This window comes from Eucyclogobius newberryi, unplaced genomic scaffold, assembly GCF_026437365.1.
Source record: "Eucyclogobius newberryi isolate DKJ021-1_F unplaced genomic scaffold, fEucNew1.0.hap1 SCAF_14, whole genome shotgun sequence".
Lineage (NCBI taxonomy): Eukaryota > Metazoa > Chordata > Actinopteri > Gobiiformes > Gobiidae > Eucyclogobius > Eucyclogobius newberryi.
The window spans coordinates 18,122,436-18,143,885 of NW_027315768.1; the positions used below are offsets into that span (position 1 = coordinate 18,122,436).

Here is a 21,450-nt window from a genome sequence, read left to right on the forward strand (position 1 = left end):
GGCTAATTGGGATTAAATAAGAATCAATGAGAGAAGGAATGAAAATCTGCATTTTTCAACATTTCACATTTATAAAAACAGTACATTTCTGTCAGTTGGACGACCTTGGTATTGGTGTGTATTTGCTATATATTTAGTTGCAGGATTCATTGCTTCATATTGATACTTGAGTGATTGTGACATTGTGCAGCCCTAATTGTAATCACACTTTACAACATAGTAAAACCTAATTGTGTGCTTTTTCTAACATGGCAAGCCCCTAATTTATCATTATCTAATTCACAGATGTAAATTATTCAAATGGACTATGTGCATTTTGTGGACTTCCTGAAGGCCTGGTTGGTGTAAGTCATTAACCTTGAGCCACAGCCTCAGGACAGAGCATGTTGGTGAATATCAGCGACGCCTGCGTTATCTCATTGTAGGGAGAGTTAACTGTTTACCTCTGGGACTCAGGCTGAAATATAGGGTTAGAAATTCAGAAGGAAATTGAGAGTGTTATTTTTATCACTGAGTCTGGACAAATGAACTCTGGAGAGACGGATGTGTGTGTTGTGTTGACTGGGAAAGGTTATTGTGACAGTGGGGCAAATCGATCACGCTGTTACATATCCATTCATACATAGTCAGCAGAAAGCATCATTATAAAGATGTTTTTTTGTTTCATTCTAGACATATATTGGACACATTCTTCTACTGGTGAACCCGAATAAAGAATTGCCTATTTATTCCACTTTGGTAAGTATTGTATCAAATGGTAATGTAACAGTTGCTTTAGAGATTCAATGCGGACTGCGATAAATAATATAATCTTCCTGACAGCGATGCAAAGCAAAAAGCTGACTGTGCAAGTTCAACCAAGGATAGCTTTTCAGCTCTGAACAAAACAAATTTATGTTAGATTTACTACAATACAAAAAACACTTCCAATTCCCTTAATAAACACATACAAATCTAGAACATGCGATTGTGTGATACACGTGACAGTTTTCATTCATGAACAGCAAAGCCAGACACATGTGACTGTCCCGCCCAGCGCTGGAATCACTCCAGGCGCCATATCAAACTGAGAGTGTAGTGAAGCCAATATAATGCGGACATATGTCACAACACGCGCATCTTCCAACTGTCTGACACCCCCTCTGATCTGGTGGTCTGCAGCCAGGCCGCATCTCGGAAATACAGCATCACAGCAGAACGATCAAACCATGAAAAGGTTGTCTATACTGTATGTAACACGACATCTCGGGAATTCGGCATGATATTATTGTTCCATTATGTTGTGGCTCGTCCCTAAGCACCGAGGCAGACGAGTTCATATTACTTTTTCATAATTTGCTTGTTTGTGTCTGGTGTCTGGGTTTGTATTTTTAGAAAGTTGTTTTTTTTTGTTGGTATTGGTTTATATCACAGTGTCTATATTGCATTATCTTAATATAATTTCAAAGTTTAGACCAAGTGAGTGTTTCGAATGAATATACTGCAAATGGCCTTTTAAAGAAATAAATATCTGATCAATATTGTAAATGAACAAATGTGAGTAATATTATATACTTTCAGCTGTCTCTGTTTGTCTTCTTAAACAAAACTACTGAAAAACTCACTGCATTTAAAAAGATAACATTATTCTAACTCTATATTCAGATTGTTGACTATTTATCTTTTTCTTTCAGGTGAGTCAGCTGTATCGGAGCTCGACGGGGCGCCTGTGCTCCTCTTTACCTCCGCACATCTTCTCCTCGGCAGAGAGAGCGTATCACATGATGCTGCAGGAGAGGCGTCCTCAGTGTTTTATCTTGAGGTACACTACTGTTCTCCCATTTCCACTTCCACAGAAAGCACACACCGCCTCGGGTTGGTCAAAAGAAGGTCAAAAACAAGTTATTATCGCAGTAGTAACATTGAAATACGCAGTAGCCACCTGGTTTGGTCGCACCCCTCTGTTGTCCACCTGCTGCTTTCACCTGAGGACACCAGAGGGTCAAGAGACGGGACAGTTTAGGTCCACAAAAACATGGAGGTTTTGCTTTGAGCGTCGCAGCGTCATGGTCTTTGTGCCTCTCTTTGACAGAGCTGCTCCCTGTTTGCAATTAAATCCCGTTCCAGCTCTCCTGACATTCATGCTGAGTTGTAACCAATCTGGCAACTTAATGTGCCTCAACCACAGGCTGTTCTCCAACTCAATCACACACAACAATGCACATGGTCAGACCAGATACAGGAACAACACAGTGTGCAATGTCTTAGTGCGCTCTTGTTCACAGTGCACTACTCAACAGCTACATTTAATACATACAGAAGTTTTAGGTTTTTCTAAGTATTGCTTATTTTGGTGATATATTACAGAAGTAGATAATGCATTCGTCATAGTTTTTCACCTGTCAAGTTACAGTTTGTGAAAAAGGAATGGAGTTACATGCATGAAATTGAGTTTAATTCTTTTGTGGCAGTTTAAACATTCATTTCACAAAATCATTTTACAGTATGTAATAAATGAGCACCATGACCAAGTATCAAAATTATGTCACCAAAATATAAATAAAATGATGTAAAATATGTCTAGTGAAAAAAGTAGTCCAACCTGTCAAATGCTCTTCTCATCAACACACCACACACTTAAGCAATCAGCAACCTCAGCCTCCCTATAATACCCTCAATACAAACAAATATAAAAATAATCATAAAGAGAACAATATTTGCCCTTTCCAGAACAGAATGATCTTGAGCTTAGCAGACCAGACACAAAGTACTATTATTCAATGTTGAAAATGTCAGTCTATTGTTAAATAGAGTAAATAAGAGCATTATTTAATTCTCATCTTGGTTTTGAAATTGGTATCAAGAATTACTGCAAAAGGCCCTTGAGATTCCCTGAAAGCTGAGGCCTTTGACTCTGTGGAGCTGTTAGCAGCACATACACAGGACAAGCAGCGCCTCTCACTGCGGCTATTACTAAAAGCTGTGACCTTCTCAAGCCATCTGTTTGCTGTAAGTACACAAGTCCCTGGTCAGTGTATAGGGATGTGCATGTGAATTAGCTGGTACAGAGGCACCATATGTCTGATTAATACCGACCCTGTGATGAATGTAAAACAGGCTCCTGGGGTCAAATAACCCTAATGTCAAAACTGCTGGTTTAGATTTGTATTTGTAGATATGTGCATTAGAATAGCTAGAATAGTGTTTATCATCTCCTGACATAGGTGATAAACACTTTTTTTGTGTAAATACTTTGTTGAGACTCAGTTTTAAGATTAAAAAAGTATTAATTTCTCTTTATCGCTCTGACAATGCAGTGGAGAAAGCGGATCTGGGAAGACAGAAGTTTGTAAGCACATTGTGAGACACCTGAGCTCTCGCTCCAGCGCCAAGGCTTTTGCACTGGACTCACGGATGAAACATGTAAGTCTGAGCTAAAAGTCTTTCCAGTGAAGCATTCAAGTGAGAAGTTGACTTTGGCACTGGGTGTGGCGTAGACGGCTTAATGGATGTGAAAGAGTTGAATGGCAGGTGGTAAAAATGGCATCTTCATACTTTATACAGTACACGCTACTATGGCCATAGATGTATTCCTCCTCTCAAGCAGTGAATGTAAGCGCTATGATATTCTGATGAAGTCATCAATATGAGTCAATATCTAGGTCAGCCTGCTCTGCATTCCTCAGAGGAGTTTTATAGTAAAACATATACACACACTGACCTCTAGTGGATAGAAATGTAAAAACAATTATTTTCTTGGTTTAAAATCTGACAGTATGAATTTATACATACTGTTGAAAAACAGTATGTATAATGTACATCATGAAATATTAATCTTATCTATTATCTATTTTCAGGTCAACTCAGTGCTGGAAGCTTTTGGTCACGCTAAAACACAGCAAAACAACAACTCCAGTCGCTTCATTAAGCTTTTAAACATTCAATTCTGTGAAAAGAGTAGGACAATAATCAGAGGTATGCATTAGTCAGTATATTACACTTTAGTTTTGGTTTCTTCCAAAGTAAATGAGCAGTATTGAAATGGTAAAATGGTATTTGTGCTCCTTTCTGTCATATGCACAGCTAAACAAAACATTAAAAACACACCCCATAAGTTAGTAAGTAAAAGATCATGTATCGTTTCCCTCTGCTCACCTTACTTCACCTTCAAAATGTCCTTAACTGAAGACACCGATGCAGAACATGACTGAACCAGCAGAGGACAGTAAAAGATCATTTATAGTTCCCCTCTTACTTCACCTTCTCTACGTTTGAGTTCTTTGAAAGCAGTTCATTAATCACAGACCCTGGATTAGATGTTTTCTGTTATAGGAACAATATTATGTTCTATTAAAGGTTCTGTTTCCTGAGTATTTGAAATGGGCTCATGTGTTCACAGCGCGGGTGCTTCTTTATATGCTGGAGAAGTCTCGTCTGGTCCATCTGCCTCCTCAACAACACAATTTCACTATTTTCCATCTGATGGCTGAGGGCCTTTCAGCTGAGGAGAAGAGTTCACTTTACCTCAATAACGTTCTGGCTCACAGGTACAGTTTGTGTAAATATGGCCATGTTTTGTGATTTCAGCTATTCATTGTAGTCTCTAACATACCAGTCTTATTTTTGCTCCTTGACATTTGCACCCACTGTTTGGTTTCTGAATAAATCCTGTCCTTGTAGTGGTATTGTTCAACCATATCTGCCATTGGCTCGAGGTGGTGCAAACTCTGTGTACAATAGGCTCCTATCTAGGTTTGGCTACAGTCTATATGTACTGATTATACCATTATACCATATATTGATGGTCTGGTCTAGTGATAATATACTTTACATTTGAATGTTGCCTCATTGCTGCACAGTGTGTGCGTCTGGATTATAAATTAAAATAATGTCTTATAATAAAGCATTTTGTTAGTTAGTTTATTGGTTTACTTTGGTCACAGGACATTATTCCAAAGACATTAACACTTAACATGTAGAAAGACTGAAAAGGTGCGGGCTGAAGCTTATCATTTATACCTCACTGTAATAACAATTACAAAAAGCAAAAGGAAACCGTATTATAACAGATGCAAAGTACATTAGTGTTACAAACTAAGACACAGAATTCATGCATCTACAGAGAGTTATACATTTTAAGTGAAAGAGATTGGGACATGATTTAAGTTCATCTGTGCAACTCTTTCAGAGATCTCCCCCCGTTAACAGACAATATTTCATAGTATTTATTCTATTTCTTTCTAAACATCTCTGTTCTTCTAAGTTCATATTGGCTATCTCTGTTCTGTAATCAATTTGACAGAAGATTGTTATTTATCTTAAACATGATTTTCGTGTGTAGAGCTCGACCAAATCATGGAACTTCAATGTTTGAAGGTTTATAAATAATACTGTTTATAACTTCAAATTGTGATTGCTCTTATTGCCTTTTTTGCAAGTGAAGACACATTTTAGTTTTAATAATTTGACTAGGAAGTGTGATTTATGTTTGAATCCGACTTGCTTATGTTTGTACTATTTCTGATTTAATTGCAGGTATCTTAGTGGATTTGTACATGGGGAAAACCCTCCAGTTGCTTTAGCCTCAACACAAAGCAAAGAACGTCTTTCGGCTGTAAAGCAAGCCCTACGAACACTAGGTCTCAACAAGCAGGTACTATACTGTGTAGAGTGCATGGATCTTAAATGCTGGTCATAATTATCTGAAATCTCTTTTTAAATAGATCACTGTCTAGCTGAGCATATCAAATATTGTCCATTCATTTTTTATTAATTGTAGCTCATACAGTATTAACCTTCACCTTGCTATTACATGATTTGAATATGAATGTAAAGACTCTTCTAACTTCCTGAGGGTGACACTCCACACGCTGTGTGTCTGTAGTGTACAATGGCACAGCATGTCCTGTACTTCATCAGCTGTGTTCCCAGCCCATTATCACTTTCTATTCTTAGATAACCAGTAGGCATCTGTCAGCAGTAAATGACCATCATCTCACCTTTTAATCCAACAGTCGATGTGGGGAGCCAGCTGTGGCAAAAGCACACAGGGATAAAGGTTTGATCAGAGGGCTCTAGTGTCCTCTAACAGTCCAGTGATGAACAAGAGTGTAGATGTTAGAGGAGTGTAAGTGATAGACCACCCATTGGTTTGTGTCTAAGCTCTCATCAGCAGCAGACTCACAGCCCAGACCCAGAGGTCAATCTTCATTAACACCCCTATCACCGAGTTTCCTTTTTCCCGCTATTCCCACAGCCCGGTAGAGCTCTGACTGTAGATGGTGTCAGACAGAGACTATTGCAAGTGTTTATCTCTCAGATATCAGCTTCAGCATCACTCCTGGAGAAAGTGCATATTCACACAAACACAGGGACGCACACACCAGCACACGCACCAGGAACCTCCCCCTCAGAGCCGTGTGTAATAGGGTACTCCATTAGGCGTCCTCTGCTCAAGGGCACAGGAAGGAAGAGACGGATAAGTAAGGAGAATTATGTGAATGAAAGTGCTGAGGTGTGTTATCATTGTAGAAAAAATGTTTGCTTAAAGCTTTTCATTTCATTAAAGTATAGTTTAAAAGCAGAGTTAAGGGCGTATTGGCACTTCAGATTTGATATGATGTGTGTGCAAGTGTAATGTAAAAACATGTTACACAATATGTTGTTAATGTACAAAGTCTTTACATTTGATAATGACTTTTTTTGGACCTGTGCGCATGGCAGTTTGGGTGAAGAATGGAAAGCCAGGAATTGAACAGAGGCCATCACAGAGCCTTGCAGAACTTGATTTGATTTATTATTTTAGCATGTTGTCTTTATGATCGTTTGTTTAAATTCAAACTGTTGTGTCGTGGTCATGTGCTCAGGAGCTGGAGTCCGTGTTCTCGCTGCTGTCTGCCGTGCTGCACATTGGGGACCTGCACTTCAGCGCTGTGACAGACGCTGATACAGTGCTCCCTTCGGACCTGCAGCTGCTGGACAGGGGTCAGTGTTGCTGTCACCATTAGCTCCTCTGTCCTCTGATGTGCTCTGGTCACGGGGCTTGTGATCGTTAGACTCACCCTGGATATTGCATCTTCTTCTTTCATTTAACCACATTTTAATGCATTGTGTGTTTCATGTTTAGAGGAGTAGTATTAGTAGTAGTTAATTTAGTATAAATTAACTACTAATCAATCAATTTACAAGAATCAAGGCACATTGTCATATTCACCTTGTATTTTTAACCAATATTGACAGTAAATGTTAGAATTTTTCTGTTACTGACAAGCCTATGACTAAAATTAGATTGTGGGCGTTCAACAGCTGCTCGCTACAGTTCAAATTGGAAAGTAACGTTGCATTGCTGTCATTGTGCGGACTAAAATACCCTTTGATTATTTTAGACGTAGTTATCGTTTTCAAAAGCCAGAGACACGTTTAAATAGTGTCTGGTTGTACGGAGGTTCACTGTGCCTCCTCTGTATCTGTTATTGTTATTCCACTGTAGACTGGGCAGTTGGCCAGCCCACATCTCAGTCCAGACAGTCACCTGGTCACCGAGCCATATTTCCCAGAAAACGTAACCATGGTGACGGGAGCTCACTGAGGGGAACACGCTCTTTCCCAGCCGTTACCCTCAATGTAATTTTCTCTCTCTCGCTCTCTTTCTCTCTCGCCTTCATTATGCAACTTGCTACATGTGCTCCCTCTGACCTCTGACCTTTGGAAGGCAGTAAACAAATGACATCAGCGGCTGAATGGGAAAGCGATGGTCATTGTCAGAGCCGTGTCACGGCTGGTGATGTCAGCAGTGCTTTTCTGGGCCTCTGTCACCTGTTTGTGTGCAGCGTTCTGCTCAGAAAGGGAGCCATGAGTCACCATCTTCAATCAATCCATTTTTAACAATGTGTACAGGAGCTTAACCTGTTTTTCTGAAAGGGCTGTCAAGTGGTCAATTTGATAAACAAGCGTCAATATGACATAGAGTGAAATAATGATGTCCGCCAAAACATTGAACCCAGTCACAACAGCTTATCCACTATAATGTGCGCATCATGGAATCACATTGAAGTCACATTGAAGTAGTATTTTAGCCCTACACGTCCCCTCAACAGAAAAGAAATGTGTTAACTGTGTTTTTCGCTACCTTGGTTTGCTAAACACCACCTCTGAACGACTTTGAAGTAGACTTTGAAGTAGACAAGTCCGTGACACAGAAGTCACACTAACACCTGGTTTATTAGGAAGAGCTGGGAAAGTATGAGTAATAAATTGGTCATAGAGTGTTCTTTATTTCAGAATGTACTTTTTGGTTTGGGTAATAACTGTACCTGTTGTTGTGGCAGTTGCTGGAATGCTGCAGGTGTGCTCCAGTGACTTGAGTACAGCCCTCACCTCTGATGTTCAGTACTTCAAAGGTATGTTCCCGTGGCCATGTTGTAACAAGGCCATGGGTGCCACCCACTCATAACACTTGTTTTGATTTGTTTGCTATGAAATGCTTTCCATCACTATTCATTATCTGACAATGAAATGAAGATGATACTACTAGGTTATTATAGTATTAGTATATTATTAGCTATTGTAGAAAACCCTAACCTGCTTTGAATCTAGGTCCCCTTTGAACTAGAGCATTACAACATGATCTGTCTCATTGTGAAAGGTTGTTTACAGTCTATTGGCAGTTTATTACAAGGTAATTGGAACATCTTTCAACATTCACAAAGATATTTGCATATGAAGCACATAATGTAGTGTGTAAACCACAAGCAACATGAAAACAACACCATTGTTTTTTATTTAATATTTTGTCAATGTTCATATTTATTTCAACCTGCCTTATAGACGCTAATTTGTCATAATAAAAAAAGCTTTGTTATATTCCTGTTGGTTCTAGGTGATGTAATCACTCGGTGTCACACAGTTGAAATGTCAGAGCAGTACAGAGACCAACTGGCCAAGGCCATGTATGGACGCCTCTTCAGTTATCTGGTCAACTGTATCAACGACTACATGCAGGGCCCTGAGGACAGCACTGAGTATGTACCATCCTCTTACACTGTTCTGATGATTCTGTGTAAACTTAGATCCTTCAATTGTTCAAATTCAAACACACTGTCTCTAAATGATATCTGTCACCACAATCACCACACATAAGTATTCACACCTTGGGGTGTGACAGCTAATTCTGGGGCATATTTTAGTGCAGAGCCTTGCAATAGTTTACATTGTGTGACATGACCCAATAGGCATGTGCATTGAACACTGAAATGGAAAAACAGAACAACATCCACGAGATGGAGGACCCTGCCAAGGTTTATAGGGAGGCCCTTAACGCCAACAAGGCCATAGGATCCTTGATGACTCTTATCACTCCCAGTCAGATAACCTCAGGAATGTGCGTGTGCTTCACGTGTTTACTCAGAAACCAATGACACTCCCTACATATTTTATATAAACTACGCATCACAAGCTTGTAAAGACTCAAACTTAATGTCTTTTCCTTTTGCTCATAGTAATCCTGCTCTTGAAGTCAGCATTTTGGACATTATCGGTTTTGAAGATCTTCAGCGAAATGGCTTCGAGGAGGTAGGGCACTCCTTTCACTCCCTACTCCTTCACTCCTAATAAAAGAGTCCATGTCGTGGCATTCCTGCTAATCTAAATCAGATTGTTGGGATTTTTGTAGAATTATTTCCATGTTTATTTGTAATGAATGAGGCGAGGTCTGTGGTGGGAGTGGCGTTCACTTGTCCTCAGATAAACTCAGGCCTGACACAATAACGGCCTCTGTGAGAGATCACAGAGAGAGAAACGGGCTGCTCTAAACCTATTGCTCGTGCTCGTGTCCCCGACTCTAGGGTCACGCTTTTGTGAACTGTGTAGCATAAAACCTATATGTGAAGTATTCTTGTGAAAAGTTTTTGGAAAGACAACTCTATTTTAACTACATTACCAAAGACAAAAAGGATCCAAATTGTACCATACCAATTAAAACTGCACTCAGTAACTTTTCCAGTGGAGGCTGCTTGTGTCCATGTTATTGACTAGTTGGGTGTGATATATTTCATAGTATGATATTAAACAGAACAATCTTGCATATATTTAATGACACGTGTCTAAAAGTCCTTGAAACTCATGTATTCTTATGGAGAATGGAGTCGCCTCGCCACAGATCTGCCCTGTAACTTGGCCTTCTGGCATCACTTGCTTTTCTCCATGAAGGTAGATAACATTAATGACATACTGTGGTACATCTCCATGGAGAAACCTTCTACCAGAGAAAGGTTACATAATATCGCGCCTTTAAGCATGTGTTAGTCCAGTTTGAGTAATAATGTACATTTGGCTTCGTCCCATTCTGGTCCTGCTCATGGTTTAGTACCCAATTTTCATGTGGTGATTGTGCAAGTGTGACACATCATAAGACAAAGTGTACATATTGTTAAGAACTGACATGTCCTGCCGCTCATGGCCGAGTGGATAGCACATATGCCTGCCATGTGTAGCAGGTCTCAGCGTTGTGGGTTTGCTCACGACAATGTCCTTCCCCAGACACCTGCACTGTCCTGTCTAATAAAGCCTACGGGCCAAAAAATACTACATTATTATTTAAGGATTTATCAGATTTTTCTGCTTATGTTATGGTACCGGCCCCATCTACTTTTATTTCCATTTTCACATAAAACCGTCTTACAAAATGCTTGCATTGCATCCTTTTTATAGAGTAGTGTGTAGCTCGTTGCAGCTCACCTGTTCCAGACTATAATTCTGTCATGTACTCATCAAGCATGCACTCTTAATAGACTCTTCTAATGTAAGAGCAGCAGGGATCAGGCCCACTAGTCTGTATATCACTGTGTGTGTGTGTGTGTGTGTGTGTGTGTGTGTGTGTGTGTGTGTGTGTGTGTGTGTGTGTGCGTGTGTGCGTGCGTGTGTGCGTGTGTGCGTGTGTGCGTGCGTGTGTGCGTGTGTGCGTGTGTGCGTGTGTGCGTGTGTGCGTGTGTGCGTGTGTGCGTGCGTGTGTGGGTTGTTGGGGGTAAATCAGGCCATTCATCGTTCTCATGACGCTGAGTGCTCATGCTGCTACTCCCAGTTTACACACTCTCCCTGTGGAAACACTGCACCTTTTTTTTGGGCTTGAGTATGTTTGACTTTGGTCGCACTGCCAGCGTGTGGAACAAAGATCAGTGCGTGGCCCGAGTCTACCTGTGCTTGTGCTTTAATCTGAGTGGATGTGACACTTTGCATGACCTTTTACTGTCACAGAAAGGTTAGGAGCAAATGCCAGAACAGGAAGGTAAAAAGACATTTTATTATTGTTAAATGTTGCATGATAAAGCTATGAAAGAGTGTTAATGGAATTGTATTAGCTGGTACAAAGCAGAATATAGATTAAATTAAATTAAATAAATTAGGTCTTATATTAATGACATGTGTTAATGTGTCGTGTCATGATAAATTCAGAGGGCTGCAAAAATATATATATAAAAATGTTTAAAATACACATACTGTATTTTCCAGACTATAAGTCGCACCGGAGTATAAATCGCACCAGCCAAAAAATGCATAATAGAGAAGAAAAAAACATACATAAGTTGCACTGGAGTATGAAATGCGGTTGCAAGTGTGAAAATAACAAATAATATCACATATAAGTCGCTCCGGAGTATAAGTACAAGTATAGATATAAGTCGCACCCCGGCCAAAACTATGAAAAAAGGTGCAACTTATAGTCCGGAAAATACGATATATATAGTAGAGTGAGAGAGCGATAGAGATAGCCACGCCTGTTGTCAATGTCACTCAGGAGCGTGCATGGAAATGAGAACTAGGACATCTTGGAGAGTCAAACTGTGCTCCAGAGGAAGTGTGGCTCATGGCTCCTGTTTCAAGGCGCATTGGTACAGCGTCTGAAAAATAGGCCTGGAGCTTATTACAGTAGCCTATGCCCACAAGTGTGTGTCACTAAACATAAGCCAAATGAAAAGGGCGTTTTCAGATTTTCAGATTGCAAACAGATCATACTCGTTTTCAACAGTGGATATGAGTGAAATATTTTCTTGTTAAAATTATAAACTTAACTTGTTATAATGTGAAAATTTACTTATCATGAGCTTGAAAACAAAGTTGTTACAATTTGACATAAACTGGACAAAATGGGACTCCCATTATGGATCAGGTGTGCTCTAACCTTGTATTTTACTTTCATTTGGATGCATTATTCTAAAAACGGTAATCTCAAACAATACACACTTTGTATTTTCTCTGGTTCCGCCCACATCGCACTTTCTTTTCTTTCTTTTTTTTTTCTCTTTTACTTTTTATCTATTTATTTATTTTTCTTCTTCTTTCTCTTTTTTTTCTTTTTTGACAATGTTATTGGACTGTATCTTTATTTACACACATGTTTTGATTGGTCTGTGTTTATTCTTTCAATAAAAAAAATATTTACAAAAAAAAGAAAACAAAGTTGTTACAATGAGAAAATAAAGTTGTTAAAACGAGAAACTTGTTCTCGTCTTAATTTAATACAAACTATAAAAGTATAAACTTTGATCATTTGACTGTAACTGTAACAAACCTTTCATTCCTCATTAATCACAGTGGTCTTTTGCATCCATTACACATATTAGACATTAGTGCGCGTGTGGCTGAATAATAATTGCAATAACAAACAAAGGCTCTTTCTGACATGTTCTGACACACAAACAGGCAGACTTCACCATCTTCACTGAGATGGTGGTCATTAATGTCCGTTAATTAGAGATGTGTTTGTCACCAGTGTGTTGTACCTGCTCAGCACTCTGCTAATGAGCTAACTCAATCAACCACCTGCTGGGAGCACACAATGGACCAGAGCCACTTCAAGACAACCAACAGACAGATCGAAAAGACTTGTCTGACATCAAAAACATAGAGGTTATTATGCGTTTTGAAACTGCGTGTGCTGTGATTGGTGCCCAGTACACTAGCACAGCATGTCCCAGAGAAATAAGAATAATCTACAGATCTACAGATGTATTATGTTCAACCATTGTTTACTTTTCATGTTAGATTACATACAAATTAATAGAACTGTGTCTCTTTATGTGATTATACACAGATACTTACTGTATGTGTTTAAGCTACACATCATGTAGCGAAGTGAATTATTTAAATGGCGCGATGCCCCTCTCCAGTTGGTAAGGATGAGGGGTTCAAAGAAAGTTTAATCCCACCTGCCACTAAGCTCTGCAGTGTGTTGTTTCAGCTCGTATTCAGCACGGACTCCCTGCATCATTGTGACAAGTGACAATGTTGCCCTGGCTCCAAACCTCAAAAAAGACAAACAAACAAACATTTGGCTCAGTCTTTCTGGGACTGGGACTGTGGGTGAGGGAAAGTTCAAAAGTACCACCAGGTACAGAGGCACCGTCCCACTACCGCCATGTACTTTATTATTCTATACCCTTGACTGTCTTTTTAGCATTCATGTGGTGTATGTGTTTACTTGTTTGTACTCTTAACACAATTTCCACTGTGTGTTTCCTCCATGTTAATTGTTTTATTGTTGTGTGTTCCAGCTTTGTGTGAACATGACCAATGAGCGTCTGAGGCAGTACGTCTCTGAGGTGCTATTCCAGCAGGAGCAGGCCGAGTGTCAGCAGGAGGGCATCGCCACGGAAACACCCTTCTCCCCTGGCAATCAGCCCGTGGTCCTCGACTTCTTTCTGCAGGTACTCTGGGTCACAGCCTAATGTCTTCTTTGACCCTATTGTCCAGTTTTACACTAATGGCTCCCGGGAATTGTGGGTCAGACCAGCAGCACTGAAGAGGCGCTGTCTGTTTGGAGCTTTTCAATTTTCAATGTTTCAACAGGGATTATTTCTGCTACTGATAGAACTTGATTTTACGATTTACAATTCATTAAAACTTCATTATGGTGCCTATATTAATTGCCTTAGTATATATATTCTAAACCTTATTTGCTTAACAGGTCATATCACATTTTGTCATTTTCAAATCAAATCAAATCAAATTTATTTATAAAGCACAATTCATACAAACTGCAATTCAAAGTGCTTTACAGTGTTTAAAACACAATTAAAACAAATAAAATAAAAACACAATGCAATTTATAAAAATGTAAAACAATGTATATTTTGGCTTCATCTTTTCTCAAACATAGAAACATTTGAAAGAAAAACAAGCTACCGTACACTGTATTGTTATTATTGCTCTTCTTCTTTTCTGCAGAAGCCTCAGGGACTGCTGTTTATGTTAGATGAGGAGAGTCAGAGCTTGCGGCCGGCAGAGCAAACTCTGTACAAAAGGCTGTCGGCCCAGCTGGACTCAAACCCGACACATGGGCTCTTTCTCACTACCAAAGACGGCAATGGAAACCCTCCCCCGAAAGACCAGGGCCCCGCCTTCACTGTGAAACACTACGCGGGACAGGTGAGTCTGCAGGACAAGGTTTTATTGGGATTTTATTGGGAGTAAATCATCACTTTATGTTTTACACTCCAAATATTGTTAACTAATCATATTGTTTAGAGATTATTAGATTGTTTTATATGCAAAATTATACAACTGTAAAACTGTAGTTGTTGTGAAATATGTTGTTGTAGGTTTCGTACGACCTCACTGGATCCTTAACCAGAAACAAGGACTCTCTTCCTCAGAATCTCTTGTTTACGATGAAGTGTAAGTACCCAGTGAATGAGACACATGTGAGCAGACAGTCCTGTCAAAACACTCCATCACAAAGGTCCCCTCTTGTCTAAACTTGTGCCACACAAAAGCACTCTTTGTGCAGCTTTGCCCGTGCCGTTATGAGCACGTTTCATCCATATGAGGCAGACAGCAGCCTGTGTGTATATTGTCTATAGACGGTGCCAGATGTGGGCTGTTGTGGCCAACAGGACACAGGCGGTCGTTGTGCGGCTGCCAGGCTCGCCTTGCGTCTAGCAGCTTAATTGCTATAATTTCCATGATGAGGCTAATCGTCTAGCGCTAGCCCTTTACTCACTTGGCTGTTGTCCCTCCACCTCCGAACCTCATCGCTGCACAGGCTTTCATCTTCATACACTCTTACGTAACACAGTTCTTCTAATGGCTCTAATCCCACTGCCATTTAGCTTTCCAACTCAAATCCTATTGACGACAGAAAAATCTATACAACGCTACATTTTGAGATTTGTCGTAATTGCTGTACATATAAATAGGCTATTATTTCTGATCTGTGACTAATTGGCTACTTTTGAGTAGAGCTAGTTTGTTTTTCTTGCTAAGTGGATAGCACAGCCATCTTCATCCCATCTCAATGCTGTTGAGAGCGGAGCCAAATGCATACATTGACACACATATGGCTTTCTGAATGAGTTCATTGTTGTTATTATGGAAGAATCCACGTGTCTTTGAGAGGCACGGACTGCTCCCCTTTGTCTCAAAGAATGCTTACTTTGCGTGTATGTATTCAGCACAATTAAGCCAAGAGCCCATCTTAAACCTTCCTCTGACCTCTGGGACTGCTCTGCACTTTTCTTTATGTCACCATTTTCCACAGCTGTTTTCATTCTCTCCTACGCCCCTCATTTCCACCAATGCCTTTGCTTCTTGTCCTCCCTCTCAATACGTGTTTATGTGCTTTGTGCCCGGCAGCCAGTGAGAGTGTCTTACTACAGCAGCTCTTCCAGTCCAAGCTGACGCAGACTGGCTCACTGGTCCCAGCCGCACAGGGGCATGTGGCCCTGAGGGGCTCCAGGGCTGCCCTTCTGCTGCACAAAATGCCCTCGGCTCTTGTAGTGTCCGCCCGTAGTGTCCCCCAACAGCCACGGCGCTATCATGATCTTAGCAAGGTATGCTCAAACAGAAGAAAACATTTTAAGTAAATATAGAATACAGCAATACACAAAACAGCAAAATTATCATTAAAAATAAGTGCACAGTCTCTTGTAGATGTGCTGTCAAAGCAGGTTACTCTAGTGGGCTTGTCAGACTGTGGAGAGTGGCTGCTTGTGTAACCTCGGGTGGTCTTGCCTGACGTCTTTGTGGCTTATTAGCCGTCAAGTGCAAAGGCTTTCATAAGCCCCCTCTCACCTCTGTCCCGCCATTCTTATAGAGGAACATTAGGTAATATTGCTGTGGTGCATGGGCAAAAATAGTCTTGTAGAATCCAATATACCGAGTGTGTAGTTCAAACAATGTGGTACAAACACAGTTGTCCAGATTTCTTTTTCTGTCATTTCAGATTCTAAAGAAGAAGGGTTCAAGCTCAATACTCCAGAGGCTTGAGCGCTGTGGTCCCATCACAGTGGCCGTCCAGATGAGGGTATGACTGTAAACACTGCATTGAAATACTTCTCATGATCATTAAAGAAATGTACCTAAGTAAAGATAAGTGAAGAAAATAATGCATTTTGTTGCTCTAAAACCAACTTCTCAAAGAGCATTTGGCCAGTTGCTGATGACGCATGAAGGATGTACTGTGGTTTACTTGCCCTGTACCTTCAGACTGAATGAGTGCTGTGTGTTGCACAATCAGTTATGGGTTTGTGGTCGACAATTTCCTCTGGCACTGTAGGAGGCTGAAGAATGGCGCCGGACTAGGCCCACTACATGAATGAATGGACAATGAACAATAGCCAATGTGTGCCATGCGCCTGTTTGGAGGCAAGACCCTGCAGTGAGCGCTGCAGTGACGCTCAGACGCTTGACGAAGGTGTCGACCATTGTACTGGAGGGTGTGTGGAGTGCACTTTGACGTCAGCTGGAACACACATACAAGTGTTTACATGCATGGCGGTCTGAGTGACCTTGGAGGCACCGTCTGAGAACTTAGCAACACACTATGTACTTTAGAGTTTGACATACCACAATATTCTCTTTAACTTTCATAGGTTACAATGCCTGGGGCTGTGCGAACATCCAGCTAACAATATTCATATGTCAATCACTGTGATAAAACATATCTTTGAGGTTTAAGCATCGGATCTGATATCCTTATTTGAACATTTACAACATAACTCAGCTCTTTTTGCCCTTTTTCTTATAAACGATCAACTTTAAAAATGTGTATACCTTCAAAATAACATCCACCAACTCACAATTCACCATAATGTAAAAACTGCAATTATAACACAGAGAAAGCCCAACCTACTTGTACTGCTATTGTTAAAAAAACAACCAAACCATCTCAATTTCAATAGATTAAAACAATATATTTGAATGTGTTGTTACAGACAGAGTAGGCCCTAATGTCAGAAAACATTAAACTTGAATATTTCCTCTTGAATGTTTCCTTCTAGAATTCCCTGTCGGAGCTGATCAGTAAGCTGCAGTCTTGTACGCCTCATTTTGTGGAGTGTGTCCGCCCCAATGCCAGCGGTCAGCCGGACACCTTTGACAGCCTCCATGTGTCCGCCCAGCTGCAGTACATCGGGGTGCTGGAGATGGTGCACATGATCCGCTACGGTTATCCTGTACGTATGTCCTTCCTGGGCTTCCTTAGCAGGTGAGTTCCACAGTGTGTGAACTAAGACAAATTGCTACACGTATTATTCACCTTTTATTCAGTACATTTGATCTGACATTATCTCTTAGATGTTTCATGATATACTGCAATGGCTCTATACGTCACTATGGTTCACGTCATGTACATAAATTACATTTGAAGTTCGGTGAAAGTTTGACAGAATATTAATGTGCATTTGCAACATAATTTTCGGCTTAAATTACAGTGCGGCACCCATTTTACTTGCACGCGTGGCAGAATCAGCAAGTCACAGCAACCCTTTTTTGTCAGAAGCACAAAATGACCTTTTTGTCTATGATGGGAATCCATTGCAGATGATGAAACACATTTATCTTGTCAAACGAATGGACATATTAACCATTGTAATATGTGTTGGGTCTCTGTCCTGTCTGGTAATTTTTTTCTTCAAATTTTTTGTTGGCTTGTCTTTCTTTGTTTTTAAAAAGATGGTATTAAAGATGTTAAATCCATCATCATGCGTTTGACAAGATTTTTCTTTCTTTCTTGCCCATTTGTCTCTCTCTCTTGCATTTATATTCACAAGAACATCAACATTGGCCAAAAAAACATGAAACCGTTATTAACATTTACCTCAGTTAGATCATTCATCATAATTTTTTGCAAACAGAAAAACTTTATTTATAAAAGAGTGAAAAGGCAGGCTAATAACAAGGTTTAATACAGGTTGGAGACATATACATCCAGATATAGATAGAGGATGGATTGAAAGGTCAGGTAGAAGGTGAACACATGTTTATAGTCCTCCCACAAAAGTACATTTACAACAATACTTCTCTTAGAATAGTGTACTTGATATTATATATATTAGCTTGCTTACGCTCTATGAGATTTAGATTTTCTTGTCCCCCCCTCCTCTCTGTCTCTTTCCTTTTGAGGATAAAGGGATTAAAGCGAACATTCCTGGCAGATGATAAGGGAAGACGAGGCTTGTCACATGACCCCCAAAAGTTTCCACTAGACCGTTGTAAACGTCTCCACCACACCTCCATGTTTTTGAGCCACACATGTGATCATATATGTCCATGCGCACACACAAAAAACTAAAATTGTGAAGTGTAGCCATATCTTGGAGATATCTCCCAACCTTTCACAACAGCATAGTATGAACGACCAGGATTAACCTACAACAAAGGGAAGCGAATCTCAGCAGATATATTAAACTCTTATGTGATTTCAAAATAGAATGCAGTCCATCTTGTCTTTGATGGATATTTCTGCTAGACCCAGGCAGCGTATTGTCAAAGTTGTAATGGAGATTCCTGGTAAGGTTTGAGCCAACATTTGTGGCCCTGTCTCTCAGTGTGTGTGAGCATTACAGAGTCAGAGTTGTGTAGGAGGCGTGGGTTAATCTCTTTGTTAGCGATGTGTGTGGCCAGTAGATAACATAGCATCACAAGAGACAGCTGATTGCCACACAGGAAACCTTAACCACTGCTTTGGCCTGCTATCACTCAGTAGAGCTAACGACAGACCTTTTTAATCAACTCTTACTATATTTCACATGACTTTTACGTTGTCTTTTCAGTCACAGAGTGGTTGTCTCCCACACATTTCAGAACCTCATACATTAAAAGGCCTGGATTTCCATTTGATGGAATTGAAATGTTACATATGCATCCATGTTTATGTATGTGATCTAAAAATATCTGGGGTATGAAATAATTAGCTGCATTCAAGTGTAAGCAAGACGCATTCTAGTTGCTCTTGTATTTAAATTTTTACTCATTTGTCTGTTCAAAAAGACAAACTTGGAATGACACATGGGCACAAAGACTGGGGCACTGCCCAAAAAATATTGGTGCCAAATAATGGCCAAATAGTATTTTTTATTTCTATTAGTGGCCAATGCCAATTGAAACCTTCAGATATGGAGAAATGAATGTCAGGGCACAGACCACATGGCCTGACCGTTGGGACACGTTTTCGCTGCGTATTAACACATTATCACTATTATGCAGACAACACTCAGATCTATGTTTCACTATCGGCAGGTGAATATGGACCAGTGGATTCACTCTGTCACTGCATCAGATCAGTGTGTAGATGCAAAACAACTTTCTCCAGCTGAACTCAGACAAGACTGAAATAATCGTCTTTGGCCACAGAAAGAGAAGCAAGCCCAGAGTCAGGACTAAACATGGGGAATCTGCGTTTTAGATTTATGCAGCTAAAATCAGGAACAGTTTTTCTAAAAATGGCCTCTACTCTGACAATGTTCAAATCTTGCTTTGACATTGTTCAAGTACCAAAACGATTTTATCTGCACTCTTCTCTTTTATGTCTTTATCTGTTTTGTGATTTTTGTGATTCATTTTTGCCTGTTGTGTGAAGCACTTTGAATTGCCTTGGATACGAACAGTGCTCTACAAATGAACTTGCCTTGCCTTAACCGATACCAATACCAATACTGAAACCAATAATAGCATCCAAAAACACTACACTGCAAAACTGAGTGAAGATGTTTTGCCAGAGTTGCTTTTTGTTCATCTTTGTTCAGTGATACAAAAGGAAAATGCTTCAACCGAGTAGAAGTTACTTGCCATACCACTAACTTGACATTGTCCAAGTATTTCCCAACACAACACTTCCTCTAACACAAAACAGACTTTATTTTTCACACCTTTAATTCCGTTGAAGCTTTGACTGCCCAAGAACTGTTCACTGTATTATTTTATCAATTAACCTTTTGTTCATTTGTCATTTTCCAAAAGGCCCTGGCTCTTGACTAATCGAAATGACAGGCCAATAAATCAGCTGTTAATCTGGAGGTTACGATATCGTCACAGGCACAAACAGGTCGGCACAGGCACACGCTGGATCCATACGGGCCACCTCTCTAACTCAGAGTGACCGCCCGGAGCGAATTACATTAGTGTCCCGGTAGCCAGAGTGATTTACGAGGAAATCTATTTTACTGTTGCTTTTATTTGTCTTTTATGATATGCGATGTGTTTTGCGACCAGGTTTATTTTCCGCCAATGCGTCGGGTCAAACGCTGCCACTTGAACTTGCTTCTGTAAATCCAACTGCTCTTGAACCTCTTATGTCGTTATTGCTATCAAACAGATGAAAAGGGCATCAGTATTCATTGGACATGTCACCACTGCGCCCACACGCACAACAAGTCATTTTATATATCCATTTCAGGCTGGTTTGTATTATAGCTCATATTTAAAGGCGGTTAGAAATGTCATAAATACATAAAGCTTGCTGTGATACAATTTAGCTTATTTTTGTCCACATATATAAAAATAGAATTGAGGCTCTTTTCCCCCCCTTGACTTTTCATTGAAATGTTGACTTTTATAGTGTACAGTGTATTTGTATTTATTTACTTTTTGCATTTCTATTCAATTTAATTTAAAGTATAATAGAAATAAAGTTGGATTGGATTGGCATCGTTGCTTTGCCTGAAATGGTCCCCAGTATGCCATTACATTTGCATTTATTCAATAAAAAAAATGTATTACTCAAAAATACAATGAAAAACTTGTATTCTTAATGTGCGCTGGGTCACCTCTCCAGAGATCTTACCTGTGCATACATAGATGAATAAGTTGAATGCCTTACCTTAACCCTCCACCAGAAAAGTAACATGGTGCAACTTTAAATGGAAATTCTTGAGGGTCTTTGGGGCATATTTACAGCCGTCTGTATTCTCTTCATAAGGAAATGGCGTTCCAAACTCGATGATAAAATGAGTTCATCTCCACTAGTGACACAAAGTAAGCATATGACAGTGACAGACGTGCTGGGTTTAAATCCCTGCGTTCAGCTTTTACCTTTCTAGCTTTGTGACGCTCCGGACATTAGTGACCCACCAGTCTCCATTTAAACTCTTATCAAAGTGGTTATTTCATTTCTTTGACTCCCCTGGGTCTTGTAAAAGTATAGGGAGCATCGATGGTTTTCATATCTCACTGGGAAGGTCAGCGCTTTACAGAGTCCCT

The 21,450-nt window shown here is 40.0% G+C and overlaps 1 protein-coding gene across 2 annotated transcripts in view; it reads left to right on the plus strand.

The window, feature by feature from the left end:
• Positions 1-21,450, plus strand: part of myo16 (myosin XVI) — a 66,953-nt gene that overhangs the window by 27,774 nt on the left and 17,729 nt on the right. For both annotated transcript variants that reach the window (XM_072444639.1, XM_072444641.1), the window contains exons 12-27: positions 673-738; positions 1,674-1,801; positions 3,297-3,402; positions 3,837-3,954; positions 4,379-4,526; positions 5,515-5,632; positions 6,846-6,963; positions 8,307-8,378; positions 8,858-8,999; positions 9,477-9,549; positions 13,527-13,679; positions 14,200-14,400; positions 14,574-14,649; positions 15,607-15,803; positions 16,196-16,276; positions 17,253-17,458. In XM_072444639.1, the coding sequence (XP_072300740.1) occupies positions 673-738; positions 1,674-1,801; positions 3,297-3,402; positions 3,837-3,954; positions 4,379-4,526; positions 5,515-5,632; positions 6,846-6,963; positions 8,307-8,378; positions 8,858-8,999; positions 9,477-9,549; positions 13,527-13,679; positions 14,200-14,400; positions 14,574-14,649; positions 15,607-15,803; positions 16,196-16,276; positions 17,253-17,458 (2,003 nt within the window). The remainder of the gene's footprint in view (positions 1-672; positions 739-1,673; positions 1,802-3,296; positions 3,403-3,836; positions 3,955-4,378; positions 4,527-5,514; positions 5,633-6,845; positions 6,964-8,306; positions 8,379-8,857; positions 9,000-9,476; positions 9,550-13,526; positions 13,680-14,199; positions 14,401-14,573; positions 14,650-15,606; positions 15,804-16,195; positions 16,277-17,252; positions 17,459-21,450) is intronic.